The following is a 26635-nucleotide window of genomic DNA, read 5'->3' as shown; positions in this document are numbered from 1 at the left end:
GGCGCAGGGTAGCAGGAAACTCTCCGCACACTCACCGGACCTGGGCTAGGACTGGGTCTGGGGGCTCCCAGAACTCGGCAGAAAATCCTACTCGTCGGGCGGGGTGGGGGAGGCACTGCGGAGTGGTGGGGGCGGCCCGAGGGGCTGGGAGAGGGTTCGGCCCACGCTGCTCCTGGGCTGGGACTGGTCCCGCTGGCACAGGGTAGCAGGAAACTCTCTGCACACTCACTGGACCTGGGCTAGGACTGGGTCTCTTAAGTTGCTATTTGAGGTAGACTTTTGATCTTTTAATCTAATAATTGATTATTGTTTTAGAAAACAGTTTTAAGATTTGCTGTGAAAATAACCTTAATTAGGTGGGGACATCACATTTGCTATGGAAATGCAGTATATAACAAATGCTAACAAATGTTCAGAGGTATGACATATGGTGGGTGAACGTTCGAAAAACTTGGTTGTCAAAATCTGGCAGAGAAAGATATATGTGTCATTTAACAATGTTTTCTAACATCATTGACTTACAGAATAAACATTTATTTTGGAATAGGATAATTTCTACAAAAAATTGAGAAGACAGAATTATCACCAAATAACATTTACAAAAATGGGTATTATCTGAAAAATAAAGCCATCAAAACTTATCCATCAACTGACCACCAAGGTATTAAAAATTAAAATCCAACTCACTGATTCAAAATATCATACAAAGACACACCACACTTTAACACCAATTCTCAAAAAAGTCTAAAGACTTACGGCAGGGTAAGAATTAATACCTAAAGAATTAATTAATCCAAGGTAAAATCGGTTTTCCATACACTACAGGGCTAAATTTTATCTCTCAAAATTCACATCTAGCGAGAACCTAAAACTGTGACCTTATTTGGAAATGGTGGTTTTCAATGTAATTAAAATGAGGTCATATTGGATTAGAGTGAGTTCTAAATCTGATGACTGGTGCCCTCAGAAGGACATGTGAAAACACAGACACAAGCACACAGAGGAGAATGACGTTTGGTGCTTGGAGGCACAGATAGGAGTGATGTGCCTATAAAGCTAAGAAACACCAAGAACAGCTGGCAACCACCAGAAGCTAGATGAGGCAAGAAAGGACTCCTCCCAGCAGGCTGCTGACACCTTGATGTAGGACTTTCTAGCTTGCAGGACTGTTGGAGAACAACACATTCCTGGGTTTTTGTTGTTGTTTTTTTCCAGTACTGAGGATTGAACCTTTGTCTTTGCACTGAACTACATCCCCAGCCTTAAAATTTTTTTAATTTTGAGACAGGGTCTTGGTAAGTTACTAAGTTGCCCTGGCTGGGCTTGAATCTGTGAAGTTTCTGCCTCTGCCTTCTACCTGTTCTAGGATTACAGGTATATGGTACCACAACTGACTAAATTTCTATTGCTTTAAACTACTCAGTTTGTGGCACTTCAGTTTGGCAGGACAGGACACCTAAACATATGGTAAAATCATCTGTCTGTCTGCCTGTTATTTTAAAATTTTTCTTACTTTGATTTTATTTTACTAGTGTATTCACTTAGGGAGCAGGTGCATGTACTTATCATATTTTGATTCTTATTGAACCCAGAGATCTCACAGTGTGCTATATCCCTCATTCTTTCTTATTTTTAACTTTGAAATAGTGTCTTTCTAAGTCACTATGTGGATCATCTCAACGTAGACTTAAACATAGACTGAAATAAGGTAGAGCAAGTATGTCCTCCTCATTCTTCTATATTTCTCTCCATAAAATTAGGAGCAGTGTACATGTGCCAAGGTTGAAGTAATTATGTAGTAAACATTTAGACATTTCTGGATTTCTTTCTAACTATAGATTAAACTCGATGTATTTTACTAAATTTAAAATCAGAAAAAGTTTTTCCCTCCATGAAACCAGTGTATTTCTCCTTTTTTTCTTTTAAAAAACTACACAATAATTATAAATATTTATGGAGTATGCTGTGATTTTTTAAAGGTGTGCATATTGTGTAATAATCAAATTAAGGCATTTAGCCTATCTGTCACCTTAAAAGCTTTCATTTCGTTGTGGTGAGAACACTCAAAATCCTTTTTTCTAGCTATGAAAATAATTAAAATAATATTGCGAACCACAGTCATCCTATTGTGCAACAGTAACTCTGTACCTGTTGACCAGCCATGCCTTATTCCCCTAGTCCTACTAGTTTCCCAGCTTGTCATCATGACTATTGCATTCTATTGCTATGACAGCACTTTCTTCAGATTCTGCTTATGCGTGAGATCATATGCTGTTTGCCCCTCTGTACATGGATTACTTCATTGAACACAATGTTGTCCAGGTTCATCCATATGGCTGTCATTGTATTTTCATTTAACACAGTAGTAATTTTGTTTCCTCAAGATTCTAAGAAAATCTTTTACAATTTGTTATTATTTTATTTATCTATCTATTTATTTATTTATTGCAGAAGAACTCAGGCCCTTGCGCTTGCCAGGGAAGCGCTTATTCCACTGAGCCATCTCCCTGGCCCAATTTGTTATTATTTTAAAGGCTTGGCTAGAAGCAACAGTCCTGGATGATCTTTAGTCATCCTTGGGAACTTAATCCTGCTTCTCTTGGTCAGCTTAAATATCATAGTCTTAAATTTAGTATTTACATGAGTTACTGAACTAAAAGGAATGACAGACATAATAAAAATATTTTACAAAGTGGCTCATTAAGATTAAATAACGTTAATTACTGTAGGTCTACAAAATAATGCCACTGGGTACCATTATTTGAAATCTTTTAAAACAGGGATTGAGTTTCCTTTTGTAAAACAAAATGATCTGAAACCAAACATGGGATATGGAACATTACAAGGAAGAAAAACAGATGATCAAAGTACAAAACACTTTTTCCAAAAGGATGGTCATACCTGGATTTTCTTTTTAATGTATACCACAAGCATTTAAATGTACCAGTCACTTGAGGACTTTCTTGACTATATTGCTGAAATGTAGCTTTTCAGCAATGAAACAAAAGCTTAATAAATCTTGGGGTTGGAGAGATAGCTCAGTGGCTTAAATGCCTGCCTGGCATGCACAAGGTCCTGAGTTTGATCCTTGGTACCAAAAAAAAAGTTACTTACAGGATATATGGCATAAAGCTATATTCTAATGATGGCTTAGGTCATTAATAATGATTAAACTTTCACTTAAGGATGTCTTTCTTTGTATATTCAGAACCACATGTATCACTGTCGGGGGCCAACTCATACTCAGTAATTTCAGGATATCTCTGGAGTTCATAGGTGACACTTGTCTCCAAAAATCAGAAAATACCATGTCTTAGTTTTCTTTGGCACTAGGGATGGAGTCCAGGGCCCTGTGCATTCTAGGAAAGTGTTCTACATCTGAGCTACTTCCCTAGCCTGATGGCCTGTCTTTTTTAACGGGCATGGTTCATTTTCAGTCCAATAGCTTCTTTTCAAATTGAGCTATACTGACAGAGTAGAGGCTTGATAATGCAAATACTTCTCTAGGTTAGAAATTCAAAAGAATCCAAAAGAAATTTAAGTATTTTCTTCTTCACTAAAATCTATGAACATCTCAAGTTATGACAGTTTCTCCCACACAGAATAATTACTAAAAATTAATGTTTTTATTGAGGTCTGAGAAGTTCTCTATTAGGAAATAAAAGGCAGCAGGAAAAGCCCAACTTATGTGTGAATATCTGCCCCTCTGTACAAGCAAGTAATGTTTCTGCACTTCCCCTGAAGCCTCATGCTTGGTATGCTTAGGCACTGTTCTGGCTTATATCTAGATATACTCGCAAAGACTCATTAGCTTACAGGCAGGGCGTTTGGGAGCTGACTGAACCATGGGTGTGTAATAGTAGATTAGTCCACTAATGGGTTTTGAGCTGGGTGTGATGTTAGAAGGTGAAGCCTAGTGCGAAGAGATGAGTCACTGGGTGTGGAGATGTATATCCTTCTTGTCCCTAGATGCTGTTCTGATTCTTGCCTATCCTGATGTGGACTGTTTTTCTCTGCCATGCCATCTTGCCTTAGAATCAGCCAACTATAGACTGAAGCTTCTATAAACTGTGAGCCAAAATATATCTTTCCTCCTTTAATTTGTAGGTGTTGAGTATTTAGTTTCAGCCACAAGAAAGTAACTAAGACATGAACCTTGTCATCTTGGTAAGAAAATAGAACTTTTACAGCAATTTGGGCTTCTTACAGCCTTAAAAATACAGAAGTCCTTGATGTAAAACAAAACAAGCATAACAGTAACTACTCAGCAATGACAAAATCACTGACTATATTGAAATAAAATGTCTAGATACTGCTAAATAAAATGTCTAGACACACATCTTCTAAATATCGCACTAACTAGTTCTTCTAACCTAACTAGTTCTCCTTGGCTTCTATGGGAAATTCACAATTATGAAAACTTTCAACATCATATGAAGCAATTATACTGAACACTAGATATTTAAGTAGCCAATAAATAGAACTCAAATTAGAATTCAAATAATACATAACAATAACAATAATAATGTTGCTTCTTCTGACAAAGATTATGGTAACAAAATGTTACTTAGCAGCCATAAAACAGGATGCATTTCAAAGGCTTTTTGGTGTTCAAGGAAGGTAAGATAATAGCTAATTAAAATAAATGTTCTTCATACTACTTCAGATAAATTGCACTAAAGAGAGGATTTAATTTCTGATCTCTTTAAAAATATTTCTAAGCTATATTTTCTAACTCCCCTGCATCTAGGTTAGGCATATAACTAACACTTGCCAATAAATATGGGCAAAAGTGATGTGGCCCGTTTCCAATATTGATCCTGCAAGATTCTTCATGTTCTCTCTTATTCTGGCTAGGTGCAAGGGATACAGCACAAGAGGCTAAGATACTGGGAGACAGCAGAGGCACACAATGGAAGAGGCCTGGATCCCTGAATGACTCTGTGGAACTTCCTTACCTACTGTCACTGGACTGTAAAGTGAAGAAGAAAGAATCCTTTATTCTGATAAGAACTCAAATTTTAGAATTGTGTGTTGCAGCAGTCAGTCAACCCTACTCAAACCATGCACTACGCAAAAGACCTAAACTAATCATGGAAATCTTATGACTACTTTGAGTGACTAAATTGATGGAAACAGCCAACTGTTAGAAACAGGTTTCTTTGTTTTAGGACTTCTCAGAGTGGTCAATATAATAATGCCCATTGTGAATCTGTATAAAAGGACTAAAGAATTCCCAAACTTATTTAGTCAATAAATAGTTTAGCCAATCAGTTAAGCTCTACTTTCCCTTCCGACCAGGGCAACACCCATTGCTACCTCAGACTACCTTCAGGAAAATTTTTCTTTGGTGTAAATTTTCCTCGTGTGGTGGATGACTCAGCACTAAGCAGTTCTAGGTACCCCAAAGCAAATATTCCTCTCTTATTTTGGAGAGTTTTTATGATAAAATGACTAATATGTACACTCAAGCAAATTTTAACTGCTGAAGTGAACAGAGTTGGCTAAGGTATTTTACTTAAATTGTGACTGAACTGAAGGCAGACATGATTGAGCTTTTGCTTTTTCTCTGGATTTCAGTCTGCTGTCAATGGATCTTGTCATATGATGTAGTATAGACCTTCAAGGAGAAGACACTGAGTCTGTGAAACCCAGTGATGTAAAATATGAAATCTGTGAATACAGTGAGACATACAATATCTTATTTGATTTTCTCTCTTTTATACTTATGCTTAAGGCATAATATTTTAAAAGGATATTTAAAGTCAGTGAAAAGCAATCATTGCTAAAATCAGTGGATTCTTCTAATGGATTAAAAATATTTCAGTAAATTATGGCTGTGCTACACTCTTAAAAACATATAACACTTGCATGCATATGTAATTATAAACATACATATAACACACACACATATATATATATATATATATATATATATATTTCTACTGCTGCTTGTTAAAGTATATTGCCTTTGTACTATACACCTACTTTATTTCAATTCTGTATCTACAATGGATGGATGATTTTCCTACCTGTGAAAAAGGATTGTTATAATGGATATCTGAGAATCTGTGAAGTAAAAAATTATGCAAGATACTCACCTCACCAAAAAACCTAAAAACCAAAAACAAGACTTACATCTAGCAGTGTATGAAGATGCTGATCCTGGAAAACACTGTGTAGAAAATCTAGGTCCTTTTCGCTGCAGTCTGTAAGTGCATGAATCTCTTCCAGGCTGTCCAGCACCTGTGAGACTGCTCCTATGGAAGCAAAAAGAAAAGAGACAGCTAGTACAGAAAGTCAATGTTAAACTAACCTTTATGATAGGGGAATTTTAACCTTACTCTTATGAACAATGAAGTAACATCAGAACTTTAAAGGCTAGCATCTTTCTTGAATGTCAGGCTCAAAGAAGTTTTATGTCATTTATGAGCAGAGTATTTCCTGTGAGTTTATATTCTCAACAATGCACTTGTGTGCTCTTCACGTAAAAAAAACCTTAAACTAAGAATGTGTTCTTTCAATTTCAGAGATTCACCAACTCTAACCAAGCAACTAGAAGATCTGGGTGTAGCAAATTGTATATCAGAAAGACAGTCGAAATGTTAGGAACACAGAGTGTTGAAATAATATAAAACAGGTTGGCCTTTTATACTGGGGCATTCCTTTAAGAACTGAGAGGACAGCCAGCTATAGATCTCAGGGACCAAATCATCAATTAGGAGTTCCTGTCACTTAAAATAAAATTTGGAGGACTTTTAAGGACCCAATTCTAGATAACAAAAATTGTAATCCATTTTTTTCCTTTTCATCATTATGTACGAAGTCAAGCAAGCAAAAGTTGTTTTCACTGTGTCATGCTCTTCTTATTCAGAAGAAAAAGATCAAAGGTAGGTATACTGATAGGTATATCCATCTTAAATTTCAAACCAGTGTATTTTCATTGGCCAAAACAAGTGGAAGTGCTTGTTCTTTACATTTTCTTCTATAACCACAGTACCTGGAAGGTATGAAGTCATTTACACAGCCTTACAGAAATCACTGACCTATTTTACTCTGTAAACAACATGCATTCTTATACTCCATAAGCAAACCCAAGAGGCTAACACCAGAGAAGATTAAGTGCTCACTGCACATTTAAATCTTTAGATTAGTGGTTCTCAGCCAAGAGCAATTTTTCTCCTCAAGGGGCCATTTATCTTAAAAGCCTAGATAGCCAGGTATAGCATATATCTATAATCCCAACAGTCTGGGAGGTTGAGGCAAGAGGATCATAAACTCAAGTCCATTGTGGACAACTTAGCAATTAGTGAGATCTTGTCTCAAACTTAAAAAAAAGGGCTAAGGATGTATCTCAGTGCAAAGCCCCTGGGTTTAACCCCAGTAAAATGCACACACACACACACACACACACACACACACAGTACTGCTAAATATCCTATGGTGCCCAGGATAGCACTTCACAACACATAATTATCTGCCTCAAAATGTCAGTAGTGATCCAACTGTAAGCCCTGTTTGAGATAAAGATAAAATGGTCTTCTAAAATTCTATGCTGCTTCTAATTCTTGTCATATACCTTTATCTACTCTCCTATACTTACTGGTGAAAACATAAATCAGCACAATTTTTTCAGAAAACAATCTGCTAAATATATCAAACTGCCTTAAAAAGGGTCAGATGCTTTGATTTAGTAATTTGATTTCTACTTAAAAATACATACCTTCAGGAAAAATGGGAGAATTTATGTGTAAGAATATTTATCATATAAAATAGAAGGTAAATCTAAGACACTGACAGATTATAGGATATCTATATGATTGGCATATGTAGCTGAGTGAAAATTGTTTTTGAAGAATTTTCAAGACCTAGGGAAATCCTTATGATATAAAATCCAACAAAGCATAATACAGAATCATGCACTCTGTATATTCCAAATTACGATAAAAACCAATAAAATATTCATACAAACTCAAGAAAAAAACCAAAATGAAATGTATTAAAATAGTAGTTATTTTTATTTTCCTATTAACATGTTATTTTCTTCTTATCCTTATGCTACAAGTTTTGTACAGTAGCAAAAGAAAAAAGTACTTTTGATTCTTATAGTACTAGTTATATTAAAGATTTGGTGGTTAATTCATAAATCATGTGGGTATCCACATGGAATTTACCATGGCTGTTTAAAAATTACTTTTTATTGGGGGCTGGGGAGATGGCTCAGTAGAGTAAATGCTTCCCTGGCAAACGCAAAGGCCTGAGTTCAATCCCTGGTTCCACAAAAAAACCAAAAAACCCAAAAAACCCAAACCAAAACAAACAAACAAAAAACAAACCCCCCCCAAAACAAAACAAAAACAAAATCCACCAAATGTTTAAAAAAATAAAAAAAAAAACTTTTTAGTTTGAAATGACAGATACACATGCATTTGTAAGAAACCAGCACAAATATTTAATACACTCTTTATTTTTCTCCAGTAGTAACGTATTTTTTCCATAATTTTATTGAGAAACAAATAGCAATAAGACAACAGTTTCAAATCAAATAGGTAGGACAGTTTCAATAATTAACACATTGCATACATTCTTCCTAGTGGTTAATTGCTGTACAAGATGCGGACTTGATATCCTATTTACAAACACCATTAGAACAAATCCCTCTATTCATTAAGAGAATGTAACTATATATCTATCTTAACCACTTTGAATACACAGATACAAAATGGACACTTATCTGTATTCCCTTTTTTTGTTAAGTTCCGTTATTTGAATATTATAGGTGTGTAAACTCAGCAAAATATTCTAAAAGAGTCCAGTAGCCCATAATAGTATTGGGTCTTCTGCTTCACTGGCAATGTCAGAAATAGTTGACCTGAGTCCCCTACAGCTCAACATAACAGCATGGCTTTACTTCTTATATTTCGTTTTTATACTTTTCTGCTGGATGGTGAAGACCAAGGTAAAGCAGGACCTATGCAACAAGAGTTGTAGCTTTTGGGTCTGATAAGGTCAGTGAAATCCCCTCAGGATTTATTCTGAGATCCTGTACCTCTGATTGTAGAACCTTTGTCAGTGTCAGCCATGTGGATAAGTCACGGCCATTGCTTGGTCAATGTGCTCTCTGTGAAAGCCTGAGAGAATGTTTTCTCTCCATGTGACTCTCTTAGGCACACTATACATCATTGATCACTTTCCTCTTTGGCCCCATAATCTCCTTGATCAGAAAATTTGGGACACTGCCGAGTTACATGATATAGCAGTACACGTTCTCCTCTGTCCTGAGTCTTAATTGACCTTGGAAGGCTAGGGCCAAAATGTTGACTTTCCTTGCAGCCCTCCTTTTTCTCTAATTTGGTCTGCAAACTTAGGTTGTTAACCATCCAGAAGACAAGCTTATTGTTATTACCATACAACCTAGGCTGTTAAGCTTAACCTCACTGTGTGAATATCAAACATCTTAGGCATAACATGGAACAGGTATTTTTTCAGTAGTAACATATTGCAAAACTGTAGTATAATATTACGAACAGGATATTGTCACTGATACAGTCAAGCTATAAAATGTCCATTATCATATCACAAGGATCCTTCATGCTGCCATTTTATAGCCATGCTAATTTCCTTCCCATCATGCCCTTTCTTAACCTTGACAACTACTAATCTGTTCTCTACTTCTACAGTTTTGTCATTTGAACGATTTTATATAAATGAATTCACACTGTAATATGTTAACATTTTGGGCCTTTTGTTTTGTTTTGCTTTGTTTTTTGAGACAAAGTCTCACTATGCATTCCTGCCTGGCCTTGAACTTGGGGTGATCCTTCTGAGTGCTGGGATTATAGGTGTACATCACCATGACTAGCTAGGCTTGGCTCTTTTTTTTTTCACCCATCTTAATTCTCTGGAGATACATTCAGGTTGTTTCATGAATTAACAGTGCATTCCTTTTTATTACTGGCTAGTCTGTGGCACGGATCTGCTAGTTTATTTGACCTGCAGATTAAAACCTGTTGTAATAACTCTGGATAATTTCAAATATTGAATGATTATGCCTGTAAGGCTATTGGTATTCTTTCACCAGAAATATTAAATAGATATTAAATGCAATAAAAAATACAAGGCAGAAATTAGTCTTCTCCCCCGTAATTCCTCAAGAGCTATTAATGCAGTCTACTTCCTTCTATCTGCTTGTTTCAGGACTTTTATTGTGTTTAAAGTGGGGAGAAAAACCATGGAAATCAGTTCAAAGCTATCTCTGTGTTCATCCCTTATTGGAAGTCTTGGAAAGCAAAAGGCTTAAAGAAATTAGCTGCAAATGTCCCTCAGAACCCAGCACATCATTAACAGTAGAATTAAATGATGCCAGGTTTGCCATGTTGTTAAAACCAATTCTTAATGAAACTCCTGGATTATGAGACTACAATAATAAAAATGCTAATAACATGGGTTATGGGTATATTTTTAAAAAGTCAACAGGTAATGCAGAAATCTAATTTTCATTTTATTTTATTTTGTATTTTTTATGTATTGGGTACAGGGTTTCACTACACAGCTGAGACTCATAGTGATACTCCTGTTTTTAGCCTCCCCAGTACTGGTATTATAGGCTTGCACTACCATGCCTAAGACTCAGTGGCTGGCTCAGTGAGCCTGTGGGTGGGGCTGGTACAGTGTGTGGTAACAGGGATAGAACCTTGGGCCCTGCGCTTGCCTAAGCAGGTGCTTAGTCCTCTGAGCTATCTCACTGGGCCTAGAAATCTAATTATTTTTCATTCAGTTCTCTTAGTTTTGCAAAGCTTACCTAGTCTTTTTATCTGTATCCAGCATCACTTGTGATGATATGTAATCCATGTAGCAGTTTTTTAATAACATAGGATTACAGTGTTAACAGTCTTGTATTAAGCAAATACTGATGACTGGAAAGCAATTCTGTGTACTTGACCAGAGGTAGATTACCTGCTAGTCTGCAAACTTCCCCAGTGTTCTGTACCATTCCTGTCCCACCAGTACATGTCACAGGTCATTTCTATGTGCACTTATTTACTGTTTTTTCTTATCTGTAAGGTTCTTTTTTAAAATTTCTTTCTTTTTTTTTTTTTTTTGGTGGAACCGGGGATTGAACTCAGGCCCTTGCGCTTGCCAGGAAAGCACTTATTCTACTGAGCCATCTCTCCGGCCGTAGCTGTAAGGTTCTTAAAGCAGGTCTATTTTTTATTCATTTTATGACACCCATAAAGTATGTACTGAATGAAATCCTTAAGGAAACACTAACAGCAGCTCCCAATTCTCGAGTACCCTCTATTATATGCCAGGCACATCATCAGGCCCACACAGTAAGGCAGACTATGGTGAATTGCCCACTGGTGGTCGAACTGTAATACCCCGTTGAACTGAACCAGCATGGTGCTGGGTGTGGGAGGCCTACCTGAGGACTGTTGCTGGCAGTATAAGAGAGAGAACTGGAGAAGAAGCTAAGTTGTTGGGAGCTGTTAGGGAAGGTGTTGGTTCTCTTGGAGGTGCTTGCCAAGCTGGCTTTCCTGATGAACTCGGCTGTTCTCTTTGTCAAAGGAGTTTTAGACCTGGTTGGCACTGAAAATGGCTATGGTTCACTTTGGGGGAGTTCTGGTTCTCATTTTGGGCATTGCTTCCTGGCTCCAGAGGGGAAGATGGTGCTCTGCTCAGTCTCCTGGAGAAGTTTGTCATGCTGGCTTTCCTGACAGGAGCCAACCCAGCTGTTATCATCTGAGGAGCTCAGGACCTCATTGTCACTGAAGATGGCTGTGGTACCTTTTGGGGCAGCTCTGGCTCTTAGTTTGAGCATTGCTTCCTGGCTCCAGTTCAGATTCCTTGGCCTGCTAGCACAGATCCTTCTTCCTGCTGGCATAGATTTTCTAGATTCCACCACTGACCTTTGGGCCAGCGCAGATTCATGAAACAGGCCTGCATGAGATGTTTTTGTGAGTTACAACTGAACTTGTGAGAAGCATTGTTATAGGCACTAGGTTTTCAGCTGGACTCATGCAGGATATTGGGATCCAGGTCTCTAGCTGGATTCTTTCATATTTAGTGTGTGGATAGACTTCCTGCACTCTCTTCGTATGATTCTTTGGGTGAATATTATAAAATAATCTTATAAATGTGTGTCTTATACTGTAATATTCCCCTTGAAAAACCCCAAACTACAACACAGACATATTATCCCACCTTTCTAGGCATGGCACTGAGGTTCAGAGGGGTCTAGAAAGATCATAGCTGGGAGGTGGTGGGGTTGCTTACTGCACTATTGGCTGTGCTAAGATACCTTGGGTGGGGGTTTCAGCAAGAACTATGGTTAATGCATGGGTATGGAAGTTGGAAAAGTACTTGAACAAAGCCCCACTGGGTTAGACCATAAATAGAACCTTTACTGGATGGTCCCACTTTTTTTCAGGTACAAGGCTGGGCTTCAGTAAAAACAGACATGATTCCTGGCCACAAGGACAGGGTGTTTCTGAAGGCATGTGCAATAGGCATACTATGTCCTGAAGTGAATGGTACAGTAGAAATGAAAACCCAGTGGTGGCTCATGGGGGAGCTGGGGAAGCCTCTAAGAGGAGGTAGATGGAGCAGGCACTCACCACTTTCCCTAAGGGGTGTTCTGCGTGGATGGGCCCACTGGATGGAAGCTCTGCTGGAAGGAGCCAGGGCATGTGAGCACCTTCATTTCCAGCAGGCTCTACTGAACCTCTGTGATCTGTCACCTGTTTTAAACTAACTTATCTTATTTTAGACCAAACAGTGATTAAGTTACTGGGTTCTCAGTCAAGAAAGGAAATATTTCTCTAGCTGCACTCAAGTAATCTCTTTACAGCTCTGAACACTGCTCCTAATTTTAAGTTTTTGTAATTAGGAAGGCAGGAAAATTACAGTTTCTATTCCATATCTCCTTCATCTTTTCAAATAAAACAAACACGTATTTTGGACCTAATCTTGAAATCTTTTCATTATTAGCCATTTAAAACCCTTAATACCTCTTCTAGTTCCATTTATTTATTTCTCTGCTTGTGACTAGCAGAACCATAGAACAAACTCTTGGTTAGACAGACATATATAATTGACATCTACAGCTCAGTATCAAGTTTGTCTAAAAGTTCCATCATCTTCAATTCATTATAACTGCTAGGCTTTTCTATTGCTATTAGTTTCAGGTCTTAAACACTGGCAGTAATGAAAATTAATACATTGCATATACACATAATATATAATACTGCATTAATTATTTTTAAAGAGAAAAATTAAAATTTCAAAACAAGAGAGTAACAATGATTAATACATTGTATTTCTGTCTTTAAAGTAATTACTTAGAGTACAAGATATAGGCATTTCCTTGTCCAAAAATATTAGCACAAATCTTTGTTTTCAATGAACTAAGGGAAATTAGTAGTTTTATATATTTCTGTTTTTCTTTTCCCTTATACTGCAGTTTAAACTGTTACTGGTATTCATTTTATAGATCAGTATCATTATGTATGAAAGGTCAATTCATTTTTCTCAAAGACTAAGGGTGCTTTTTCCATAAAACACTGAATAGGCTACTTTTTTGTTTTGTTTTGTTTTTGAGACAGTCTTGTTATGTAGTTCAGGCTGGCCTTAAATTTGCTACATGGCTCTGGCTGGCTTCAGACTTGTGGGGATTTTCTGCCTCAGCCTCCTGAGTGCTAGGATTAGAGGCATGTATCATCACACCTAGCTTGTATCTGTCTTTCCAAAAATTAATCAATAAACAGTACACAAGTCTATTCAATGGCAGGACTGTACCTCTTCTATTTGTGCTGTATCTTGGGCTGTACTTTGCGAAAAAGACACTTCATAAAGAGATACTTAGTGAAAATGATTTTCTGGAGTAAATTCTGAAGAATTGAAAGTATCAGAACAAAGTCACAGAAAATAATTTCTTATATTTTATAATACTGTTCTCTTGAAATTATTTAATGTTAATGTTTATATAACAGTTTAAAATTTCCAGAGTACTTTTTTACTTACTACTTTATGTGACTTCACAATGATCTTGCTTTTCTACCTGGAAAACTCTGTATGCTTAAATGATGTGTCCAGAGACTACAACAGTATGCAGAAAACCAAATCCCAGAACCCAGGTCTTTCACTCCTGTTTCAGTATGCTCAGACTGCCCTCTCTAAAACCTCACTCTCAGTAGCACACAGGAGTAATCTTCAGTTGGTAATGGTGTCCAATGTCTGTTCTCTCTTTAAACTTGCATACCATATAAAGTAAGTTTTTTCAAACCCATAGTCCAAACTTTTACACTGATCATCTTATTTTCAAATGACTTCCATATTACTTCTGTAATTATGTCCTTCCTTCCAAATAGTATTTGACTTTATATTTTTTGCATAGTCTATTTGGTAATCAAGTTTGTATCTAATAATCAGGTTGCTAATTGTACATTTTAACTTTGATGCTCTTGCTTTTTCAAAGAACTTTACCAATGCAAGCAAGTTTTTCAAAATGTTTTCTGTCACTATTATGAATTAGTACCTTTAAAAGGATAAATATGTCCACTATTTAGAAATATTTTCTAAGCTTTTTTTAAAAAAAGAGGAACATGCTTTTAAAGTCAATAAAAGCTTTGAGTCTAGGACAGTTTCATTATAAGAGTGGAAAAGTCCCATGAAAAAATTGGCTGAATAAAAATAACCTGAATAGAAGACAGAAAAATAAATGGTAGAATGCTTAAACTGAGTTCTCAGTTTCAAAGTAGGTGGAGTCTCTTAAAACTTTCTCCCTACATTTTGCCACAAAATTCCAAACATGTAGAAAGATAAAAAGAAGGGGGCCAGGGAGATGGCTCAGTAGAATAAACACTTTCCTGTCAAGCACAACAGTCTGAGTTCAATCCCCGGTTCCGCAAAAAAAAAAAAAAAAAGATAAAAAGAACAGAAATTACTATCTAGGTTCTCCAAATTTTTTTTAGGTTTTCCAATTGTGAACAGCTTGCTGTTTTGCTTTATCACATGCCCATCCAGCTATCCATGGTCACGCCACCTTATTTTTTGTTCATTCACAGGAAATAACAGAGTGGTTAACGTCAGCCACTTCACTCTCAAACACTTCAGCAAAAATTTCTTTTTTGCCCCATAATTTTATTGAGAAACAAATAGCAATGAGACAGTTTCAAAACAAATTGGTAGGACAGATTCAATAATTAACACATTGCATACATTCTTCCTAGTGGTTAATTGCTGTACAAGATGCGGACATGATATCCTATTTACAAACACTATTACATCAAATCCATCTATTCATTAAGAGAATGTAACTATATATATATCCTAACCATTTTGAATACACAGATACAGAATGGACATTCATCTGTATCCCCTTTTTTTTGTTAAGTTCTGTTATTTGAATATTTTTTTTTGGCAATATTTTCTTTACTATAGAAAGTTAGTGTTTTGTATGTTAAACATTATCTTTGGGAATTTTCTAAATACTGGATTATTTGTTTTTTTTCCATAAATTTATTGACAAACAAATAGCAATGAGACAGTTTCAAACCAAACTGGTAGGACAGATTCAATAATTAACACATTGTATACATTCTTCCTAGTGGTTAATTGCTGTACAAGATGTGGACATGATATCCTACTTACAAACACCATTAGAACAAATCCCTCTATGCATTAAGAGAATGTAACTGTGTATCGATCCTAGCCATTTGAATACACAGATACAAAACGGACATTCATATGCATCCCCTTTTTGTTGTTAAGTTCCGTTATTTGAATATTAGAGGTGTGTAAACTCAGCAAAATATTCTAAAAGAGTCCAGTAGCCCATAATAGTATTGGGTCTTCTGCTTGACTGGCAATGTCCGAAATTCTTAACCCGAGTCCCCTAGCGCTCAATATCAGCATGGCTTTACTTCTTCTTCTTCTTCTTTTTTTTTTTTTTGCTTTTATTTATTTATTTTTTTTTGATAACAATAAAATTCTTCATAGCAAAATTTGCATGGGTTTAGGTACACAATTTCTTACAAGTATAGGCAGACATCATCAGATTTGTACTATCACATACATATATTATATTTATGTAGTATTTCAAAGCTTGTAGACCAAAAATGTTATTTTTTTCAATAATACACTGCATACATTCTTCCCTGTTATTTGAATATTATAGATGTGTAAACTCAGCAAAATATTCTAAAAGAGTCCAGTAGCCCATAATAGTATTGGGTCTTCCGCTTCACTGGCAATGTCAGAAATTGTTGACCTACAGCTCAACATAACAGCATGGCTTTACTTCTTATATTTCATTTTTATACTTTTCTGCTGGATGGTTAAGACCAAGATTAAGCAAGACCTATGCAACAAGAGTTGTAGCTTTTGGGTCTGATAAGGTCAGTGAAATCTCTTCAGGACTTATCCTGAGATCCTGTACCTCAGATTATAGATCTTTTGTCAGTGTCAGCCACGTGGATGAGTCACAGCCATTGCTTTCAGCAAAAATTTTAAACCTTATTTCTCTTACGCAGGTACAATTTACAGGGAGAGAAACATACAAATTTCAAGTGTACCATGCAATGAGTTTTGATGCATCTGTTTTCCTGAAAGTTAATTTAATAAAGATTTGTGTGCATTTCTTAAATTATATGTACAGTTATGAAGCCCAGTATTACTAGAAAATCTAGCATCTGAATCTAGCCTTACTTTTCCTCAACATTAATCAATAACCTCTCTTTCCTGTTACTGATCCTCTATTTCCTATATTACTGACCCATCACCTTAATATTGTATCACTGTATACACACTGTTATCCCCCAAAGCCCCTCTCCTATGCAAACACAATAACATTTTAAAATTGCTTACAAGAGTATATGTTATTAAGTTAGAATTACCAATTTAAGTACATGCTATCAGCACTCCAGAAAGTTCCCTCTTGTCTTTTTGTAGTCAGTCACTTTTCCCATTTCTATCCCTAGAAATAGCTTTTATTCCCACTCAGAAAGCAGTCTGACTTTCAATCAAGTTATAAGCAATTGTGAACTCTACAATGGAAATCGTATTTTGGACTTAAGGGTCTGAACTATATCCTATTCAAATTTTGAAGACTTAATACACGGTGATAAATATTATTATAGCTTCTTCATGTATAGATTATGGTACAGACACCTCAAAGTTTCTTAGTCTAAGGAACTAAACTCTCCATATGTATTCTGTCATAATATAGATGCTATAATTCTAGTGCTGTTTTGTTTATTAATCTGTTTCAAATAGCAACATCTTTGAGTACAACTTTTTCAGAGTACTTTAATAATATTCTGCTGGCTGTTAAGTGCCTGTGATGGTTAAGCTTGATTGTGTCAACCTGATTGGCTTGAGAAATACCAGGAGATTGGAGGAGTATTCTTCTGGGTGTGTTTGGGTGGGATATGATGGTGTAACTTTGTGTACTATATGTGCTACCTGGCTCTCTTCTTTGGCCCTGTTTTTCTGATCTGCTTTCTGGCCACTAAGAACTAAGCATATTTGCTCAGCTACATTATCCTACCAGGATGTTTTGACATTGGAGTCCACTAACCATGAACTGAATTCACTGAAACCGTAGGCTAAATTAAACCTCTCCTCCTTTAAGTTGTGGGTGTATGGTATTGTGTCCCAGCAACAGAAAATCTAACACTGTGCCTGTTTGTGTAAAACTTTACAACTGAGGAAAAGCACTACTCATAACTCCAATATGGTCATTCTCAAATGACATGACAAGTCATCTGATGAGGAGAGAGAAGGAAAAAAGAAAAAGTGGGGGGGGTAGGGGAGAAAGGAGAGGAAGAGGGAGAGGGAGAGAGTATTTAGCTTTGCATGCATGTGGTAGGCAGCTTTTAAGGTCCCCCTTGCCCCAGTAATCCTCACTGTTGGTATTCTTGCCTTTGTGTAGTCAATTCCTTCCCCTGGAGTAAATATTGGTTCACCAATTAACTTCTAATGAACAGAATGGTGTAGAAGCTATAGGACGTCACTTCAATGTAAAGATTATGTCTTCTTTCTTGGGCACTCTCTCATTCTTGCCCTCTCTTTGATCATGTGTGCTAGGCAAGCAAGCTGCCATATATATTTTTTAATAATTTTATGGAGAAACATATTAATGACACAGTTTCACAACCGATTATTGGCACATTTTCAATAATTAATACACTGCATACTGTTGTCCTACTGGTTATTCATTGTACAAGATGCAGACCTGATACCCTATCTCAAATACTATTAGAATAAACCTCTTTATTCATTGAATTAAGAGAATGGAGCTGTATATCTATCCTCACTATTTTGAGTACACAGATACAAAAGGGTCGTTTATTTCTATCCCACTTTTTTGGTTAAGTTTTGTCAGAGAAGGGCATTTCATTGTCATTTATTTATTTATTTTTTTTCCATTGTCATTTAAATATTGTAGGCGCTTGAATTCAGCAGAATCTCCCAATAGAGTTCAGTAGTCCATAATAGTAGTGGGTTTTCAGTAAGACTGGCAATGTCCAAAGTTGTTGACTTGAGCTTTTTACAGTTCAGCATATTAATGTGGCTTTACTTTTTATATTTCATTTTTATACTTTTTTGCTGGATGGCTAAGACCATGATAAAACAAGACATATATAACAAGAAATGTAACTTTTGTACCTGATAAGGTCAGTCAAATCCTCTTAGGATTTAACCTGAAACCCTATACCACAGTTTATAGATCCCCTGTGAGTGTCAGCCATGTGGATGAGTCACGGCCATTGCTTGACCAATTAAGCTGCCATATTTTGAATAGTCCTTCAGAGAGGCCCACAGTTGGGGAAGAACTGAAGCCTGTCAATAACCATGTGAGTGAGCTTGGAAGAAGACCTCCCTACAGTGGTTCCTCAAAGGTAGATGACAGCTCTGGACTGGTCTCAAGAGAGATCTTGAGCCAGAGGTATTCAGCTAAGTCACATCCCTATTCTTGACTTGCAGAAACTGTGAGATGATAAACATTATCTTGAGGTAATCCACTACAGAGCAATAGAGAAGCAGTACACTGTGAGTTCTGTATTAAATCAACTACAATTTAAGCCACAAATAACTAATGCAAGAAAATGTGACAAATTCAATTTTTAACGCCCAGATCTTCTACTTTATCTTTGCCTCTTATCTCCTTTTATCTTACTAAACATATTTTTGAGGTAAAAATTTATTTTATTATTAATTGAAATTTTATTGAGATAGATGTAGATTCACATGCATTTGTAAGAACACAGAGTGATTCCTTATATACTTGGCTTAGCTTCTCCATTGGGAACATTTCACAACTACAGAATATTATAATCAGAGCACTGATATGAATCTACTCATTTTACCCAGATTGCCTTGGTTTTACTTATGCTCATTTGTGTGTGTACAGTCCTCACATTTAAATTTTCTCACATATAGCACTTGAGTTATATCCCTTTGTAAATAAAATCTAGCTATCATATCCTTCCTCATCAATGTCTATTTGACAGTAAAATTTAAGGGACATGATTTCAGAGAATGTCTCACAGCTCCACATTAATAAATTAAAACTGGATTCAGTAACACAAAGTAATAAATATCCACTTATATGTTTATAATTGTCAAAGAAAAATTCACTTACCCTGCAAGGTTTCTTGAAAGCAAACTATAAAATAAAATGTTACCCTTTCCCCAGAATTAATGCTTCAAATTAATGTATTTGTGCTTGGAATTCAGATGTGAAGTAATATTACTAAATATGGCAGAAATTTTAACACTGCCTCTTTTTCTTTTTATGAAACAAGGGGAAGTTAGTTTATTATTCTTGTAGCAAAATCTTAGGAAACTGACATATCCATTTTTTTTAGGGCAAGACAGTGTTAAAATTCATATTTAAACATCTAAACATAAACAGCCAAGGAAAAAGTGAAGCTGAGTATGAACCATGCAAAGCCAAACACTTTTGCATAAAAGATAAACCTTAGAGGAAAACAAAGGGATACCTACTTTCTGCTGCTAGAAGTCCTACGAGGAAGGCAGCATATGGACAAACAACAAACAGTATGATTTTAGAGCAAGCAGGTTATCAAGCCATAGTTGGGCCCACTAGATGAGCCTCAAGCAGCACGGTCCCCCAGCTGACCCCAAAGGAGGCCCTCATGCTTGATAAGAACAACCTGTAGGACTACTTAGGGTATCAGACATTGAACACAGGGTTCTATTTCTGACTTCTTTGATTTGAAATATGAGAACAGAATTATTTCCACCTTGAATTATTGAGTAGCAAAGCAACAGTATACTGTTAAACAAAATGCACTCTAGTACATGCATAATGGATACATTTCAATGTTAAAAATACAAAATATCTTTTATTAAAAATGTTTTACAGGGGCCGGGGAGATGGCTCAGTGGAATAAGCGCTTCCCTGGCAAGCGCAAGGGTCTGAGTTCAATTCCCGGTTCCGCCAAAAAAAAAAAATGTTTTACATTGTCAATGACATACCTAAAAGTGTTTGATTTTTCTTTAGATGACTAATTGGGAAGCTGATTAGTTGTTAACTTGTGATTTTACATGTTCTTCTTTTCCTAAATGCATACAGTATTTATTGCTCATTATCATCATGAGATTTAATTTCAGAAAAAACTGCTACATTTTGTGAGACAGGTTTAGCATGCTTCTCAAAGTAAGATTTAGTAGACCAGTAGAATTTCAAGAAATTTTGTGGGACCAAATTAGGATTGTCAGTTATTAATTTTTTCAAGCAGGGACATTTAAAACACTGACCTACCTATCACTGTCATTTCATAAGAAGAATAAAAAGGGCACTACGGAAAGATGAAACAGTCTATCTCAAGAAAGGGCAATTGCTAATCTAACTTTGTTCTCTCTCTTTAAAAATTTTTTAAAAATCTTTTATTTATTGGGTACAAGGTCTTGCCACACAACTCAAGACTTGTAGTGATCCTCCTGTCTCAGTCACTGCAGTGCTGGGATTATAGGTGTGCACCACCATGCCCAGTTTCGGTAGCTGGCAGGGTGCATTGGGAGCTTTGGGCCGGCATGGCATGCAGTACCAGGAAATGAACCTGGGTCCTTGTGCTTGCCAGGTAGGTGCTTAGATTGGTGAGCTATCTCCCTATTCCTGTTCTCTCTCTTTCTAACTTTTGCTGTTTGTTTTCCTACAAACCTACCCTACGAGCCCATGTTCTGTGATCATTTTTCTCTTCTTGCCATGGACTTGAACATTAGATAATGATGAAAAACGCTTTGTGTTTTGCACTGCAAAACTAATCAATAGAAGTTTAAACAGAAAAATACTGGAAAGGATAATTTGGGGAACTTAAAATAAATGATGTAGAATTTAGTTACTGGCATGACTGGAGAATAATTTAGGTTTGAAAATTAATGAAAATAAAAAAAGAAAATTAATGAAAATATTTAAGAAATGAAGTGAAAAATAATGATAAAAGAACTTATAAGGTACTTTAATTTGTGAAAATGAAAGGCTCTATGAGTGCAGATAAAATATATAATTGGCTTTCTGCAACAAACCATATAACTACTACTGTTGGTTGGAGAAAAGGACATTTGCTGGCAATAACTATTTGACAATTAATGTTGATTATAACAGTAGACCTCTTTCAAATGCCTTAGCTTTAAATATTAACTTTAGGAATGTATCAATAATTCCTAATAGCTATGTGAAATTTAGGAAAATGTTAGTATTATCTTTAAAATTTTCTCTTGTTTTTGATTTCTGAATATATAAAACTTTCTACTTCATTTAGGGTGATTAGTATTAGATGTGAACATAGCACTTTAATTCTTCCATCTTTTATTTGTAGCGCCCAGACAGTGCCATTGAAAAACACTTATGACAGACATTCTTTTTTTTTTTTTTAATGTATTTAGTACAGGGTCTCCAGGGTCTCACTACACAGATCTGACTCATAGCGATCCTCCTGTTTTCAGCCTCCCAAGTGCTGGGATTACAGGCGCGTGCCACCACGCCCAGTCTCAGTCACTGTCAAAGTGCACCCCTGGGGTGGGGCTGGTATAGCACACCAGGGATCGAACCCAGTCCCTGTGCTCTGCCTAAGCAGGTGCTTTAATCTGCTGAGCTATCTGGCTAGCCCTATGACAGACATTCAGTGTGCCAAACAAAAATATAGACTGCTTACAAAATAATTGATTCAGGAATTAAGAAAAATGAAAAACAGAAAAAGAAACAGTATGACTGTAGGAAAGGGAAGGCAACAAGGAATGCTTATTTGTGAACAACTATTATGAGGGCTTACAGGCTACATGCAAGATAGGATATTACATTTTATTGTTTAATAATCAAGGACTTTTAATCAGAAAACTATTTCAATGAAATCATGTAAAGATTGTACGAAAAAAGACAAGAAATGGGCAATAAAATACATTCAATAGAAAATAAGTATGTCAATAAAATACAGATTTTTCCTTTTTTCTAAAGGAAAAATCCAATTGTTCCCAGAAAATAATGAGTTTATTAAATCTTTAATCAGTGACCAACATTGAAGATTAGATCTATACAGCAATTTGTATGGAACACATTCTTTTTAGGCTCTTTTCCAAAGGTGAAAATATAGTAGAGATATGGACCTAAGATCTCAAAAACATTTATTCTAAATATATCCCCAGCATGTACCTATATTATATAGTCACAGAATAGCATGAAAGCTATTACTGTATCCACTCCCACTAAATAGGGTCAACTATAATATGAATATGAGAAAAGAAGAGAAAAGTTAGAGCTAATAAATAGTTACAGGTGGAGGGAATAAAATATCATGGAAGAAAATAAAAGACTGAGATGAAACAATATGGAACACTGGGGACCATATCTATAAACAATCATGTCCTAGCCTTTCATATAGCAGGTCTCTGCATAGTTACAGGACAGCATGAGAGAAGATAGCAAAGTTTTCTCTTCAGAGTCATTTCTGTCTAAAATTCCCATTTCTAAATATTTCAGAAACCACCTTCTCTCAAAAGAGGAAGATTCATATACCAGTCAGTAAAAGTCAAAACAAGGAACTGTTTAGACTTTCTACACCAGTTGGAATGGGAAGCTTGATCCTGTCATTTTCCATAAGGGCAGGCATATTCTAATTAGAAATTCTCAGTGTGTATGTGCACATACATGGACAGACGGAGGAGGAGAGAAGCACAAATACTGATGGATGTTCCTAGTTCCAGCAGAGTAGATTAGCAATTCATTCTTCTTATATGGCTGACTGTAGAACAAACAGCTCACACTTTAGGAAGGGCCATGGGCTATACTTCCAATGATAATACATGAATACCAAAGAAACCAAATCAACTGGCAGTGCAAAATCAACCACATGAGAAATAGTGAGAATTTCTAACAAAAGAAAGAAAAAAGCTGGGGCGAGAGGACACAGGACTCAGAAATTAAGTAAATAAAGAAATACATAGAAAATATAAAAACTCTAACACATATTACCTATATAGACACACAAATGGATCCTATGGATTTTTAGTAAATGATGCATAGGGACACCTCACTGGTGGAAGTCTGAGCATTTTATAAAATGATTTTATGAACACTGACAGATTTATTTATTTATTTTATACAGGGTTTCACTACATAGCTCAGACTCATAGTGATCCTCCTGTCTCAGCCTCCTCAGTGTTAGGATTCCAGGCATGTGCCACTATGTCCAGTTTTGGTGGCTGGCTCAGTCCAGGATTCTGGGGCCAGCATGGCATGTGGTACTGGGGATTGAACTTGGGTTCTTTCATTTGCCAGGCAGGTACTTAGACCACTGAGCTGTCTCTCCAGAAGATTTTTTCAGGAGTACCTATATATAGTTCATCAAACATATAAGTTCTTTTTCCTAAATATGTGTATAGCCAGGGATATAGCTCAGTAGCACAGTGCCTGCCTGGCAAGCATGAGGTCATGAGTTCAATTTCCAGTACCAAAAAAATCAACCAAACAAACAAACAAATGCCCCCAAAGGACAAATTTGTATGTATATTTTTTAGACTTTATATGGAGATAACTTTGTAACTGTTTCAAGACAAAAATCATGAGACAGCCTTAGACTGACAGATTTAATCCAAAGCATTGCTGTCCCAAAGTCTGATTTAACACAGTACGGACTGGGGGTTATCTTACATCAGAAGTTCCTTCCAGGGGAAAAGTAATCAGAAAGATCCAAACAGACTGAATACAATGTTGCATTACATGAAGTATAATGTTGGGTCTAGAGTATAGAAAGGGGAAGAAGTATTACTGAGGTAAAAAACAAAAAAGTGAAATGGCTGGTTTTGGAACACTGTTAGAATTAAAATGAAAGGAACAAGACACATGCAGGTAGGGTTTGGTTGCTGACAAATTTCTCTAGACTCCCTTAGAAGATTTGACTAAATTAACAAAAATATTCACAGTGGAAGAGAAAGGATGTTGGGGATGTGCACAGGGAGTGAAGGAATCATCCAGTTACCTGAGGAGGTAGGGTCTTCGGAGAAATCTGGCAACTCTTCAGGGGGATCCCCATAGAACGAGTTGAATTTGTGACTTGACACAGCGGCTAGTACTGCACCCTAAAATCAAGAGACAAAAAACATATTACAGCAATAAAATACAAATATCAAATGTTAAATGGTTATTTATCTTTTTAAAAATGGTTATTTATCTGAATGATGACTTAGAAATTCAAACTTATTGGCTAGAAGCGAAAATGGGAGCTATTGGCAAGAAGAGATGTAGCTTTTAAAGGAATTTTGAGCTGGTCCAGTGGTGCACGCCTGTAATCCCAGCACTCAGGAGGCTAAGGCAGGAGGATTGTTGTGAGTTCAAGGCTAGCTTGGGCTATAACAGCAAGACCCTGTCTTAAGAAACCCAAACCAAACCAAAACAAAATTTTTTAAATTCTCCAAATAAATTACATATGCCTATTCCAGAATAACATTACTGATGATTGCAAAAGTGTATGAACTAATTACATCTTGAACTCAAATATATACCACATAATGGAATATTCTATAGTTACTACAAAATTATGCTACAGCAGTGAGCTTAAAAATAGAGAGATGTTTGTGATGAATTACAGAAAAATCTCATTTTTGGAGAAAAGTTAATGTAAAAGAGTGAACAGACAGAGAGTGCTGATAGTAATCATTATCACTGGGTAGTAGGATTATGAGTTATTTTTCTCTTTTATTCTTCCTGTTTTAACAGAGACTATGTATTGTTTTTTACATGGATTCTCAATCAGGCCACATATCAGAATCAACATGTGATGCTTAGGCTGTATGCAGTCTCCTCTGAGTCCTAGTTGAGAATCACTTGGATACTGAGTGACTGAAAAAGGATGAGAGTTACTATTTCAGGAAAGGCAAGGATGACAGAAGCTCTGGGTTTGCTCTCTGGCTCTCCTCTTTCCAACTATCTGGTACTGCTTGACTACATGAGAATATTAGAGCTCACATTCTTGACCTTAGAGGATTGTCAAAAGTTATAACGTATAGGAAAGTGCCTTGCAAACTGTAAAGCATTTGGTACATCATCACTGGTCCTACTAATTACTAACGGTAGAACTCAAGCATAGCTGGTTTATATGGAATTGTTCATTTAGGAAGATTAAGTATCAAATCACCTAAATTGTCTAAGTCTACGTATGAATTTCAGTCTCTTAAATATTTAACTACTGAGTTTTCCTGAGAAAAATAAGTTAAATCTCTTATGTATATAGGCAGTTGCTAATAAATACATGAAAGCATTAATACAAGTCTACAAAGTTTACTTTTGGGGGTTATCCTAGAGTTTCTTTCTATAAATAGCAAATGAAAAACAAGACTGTAGAAATGGAAGAACAAAAAATAGAAGCAACCTTGATATTACCAACCAGGGAACTTTTTAGATTTCCAAAAGCCCAAGGCTAATGCAGAAATATTTAGATGTGGATTTACAGAAACCATGTTGAAAAAACAGTAGTGAATATTGAGTTCTTCTTTCCATAGAAGAATCTTACTTCACTTTACATATTATACATGTTCCCTAAAAGTTGGGTGGGAACAGAATTTTTATATATCAAATCATGTTTCCCACACCCTGAAACTAGAATTTTAGAGATGCTTTTTTTTTATTCACACATGAAATTCAACTGAGTGTGTTTCTTTACATGCTAGTTTCATGTTTTAAGGCCTATTCTAGCTGCTATTACCAGTATAGTGAAACACTTGTACCATTAGAGAAACATTATTTAAAAGAGTCTTGAGTGGTAAATTCTTTTGAAGAAATAGCAGCAAATTCCTAATTGTGTCTTAGGGCTTCCAGTTTTGTTTATTTAGTTCCCTAATCTCAATGACTGCACATAGTTGAAATATTCAGTGCAAAGCTATGTTGTAAAACAACAAAACAGCTCCAAAATAGTTCCCATTTTCATAGAATTTTATTAGGGTTTAAGAGTCAGTATTCGAGGCCCGGCCAAATAGCTAAGTGGATTAAAGTGCCTGCAAACAGGTGCAGGGGTTGGGGGTTTAATCCCTGGGCCTGCTGTGCTGGCCCCACCCCTGGGGCATGCTGAGATGGCAATTGAGACTGGGCATGGTGGCACGTGCCTGTAATCCCAGC

General features: G+C 36.2%; 1 protein-coding gene across 8 annotated transcripts in view; it reads right to left on the bottom strand.

Moving 5' to 3' along the window:
* Positions 1 to 26635, bottom strand: part of Cask (calcium/calmodulin dependent serine protein kinase) — a 514903-nt gene that overhangs the window by 101903 nt on the left and 386365 nt on the right. For all 8 annotated transcript variants that reach the window (XM_004645575.2, XM_023705877.1, XM_023705878.1 and 5 more), the window contains exons 10-11: positions 24504 to 24603; positions 6139 to 6260 (exon numbers count right to left, since the gene is read on the bottom strand). In XM_004645575.2, coding sequence (XP_004645632.1) covers positions 6139 to 6260; positions 24504 to 24603 — 222 coding nt within the window. The remainder of the gene's footprint in view (positions 1 to 6138; positions 6261 to 24503; positions 24604 to 26635) is intronic.

This window comes from Octodon degus, unplaced genomic scaffold (genome assembly GCF_000260255.1).
Source record: "Octodon degus isolate 3935 unplaced genomic scaffold, OctDeg1.0 scaffold00232, whole genome shotgun sequence".
In the NCBI taxonomy this organism is placed as follows: Eukaryota; Metazoa; Chordata; class Mammalia; order Rodentia; family Octodontidae; genus Octodon; species Octodon degus.
The sequence above is the reverse complement of the archived record's forward strand: the minus strand, read 5'-3'. Positions and strand labels throughout refer to the sequence as shown.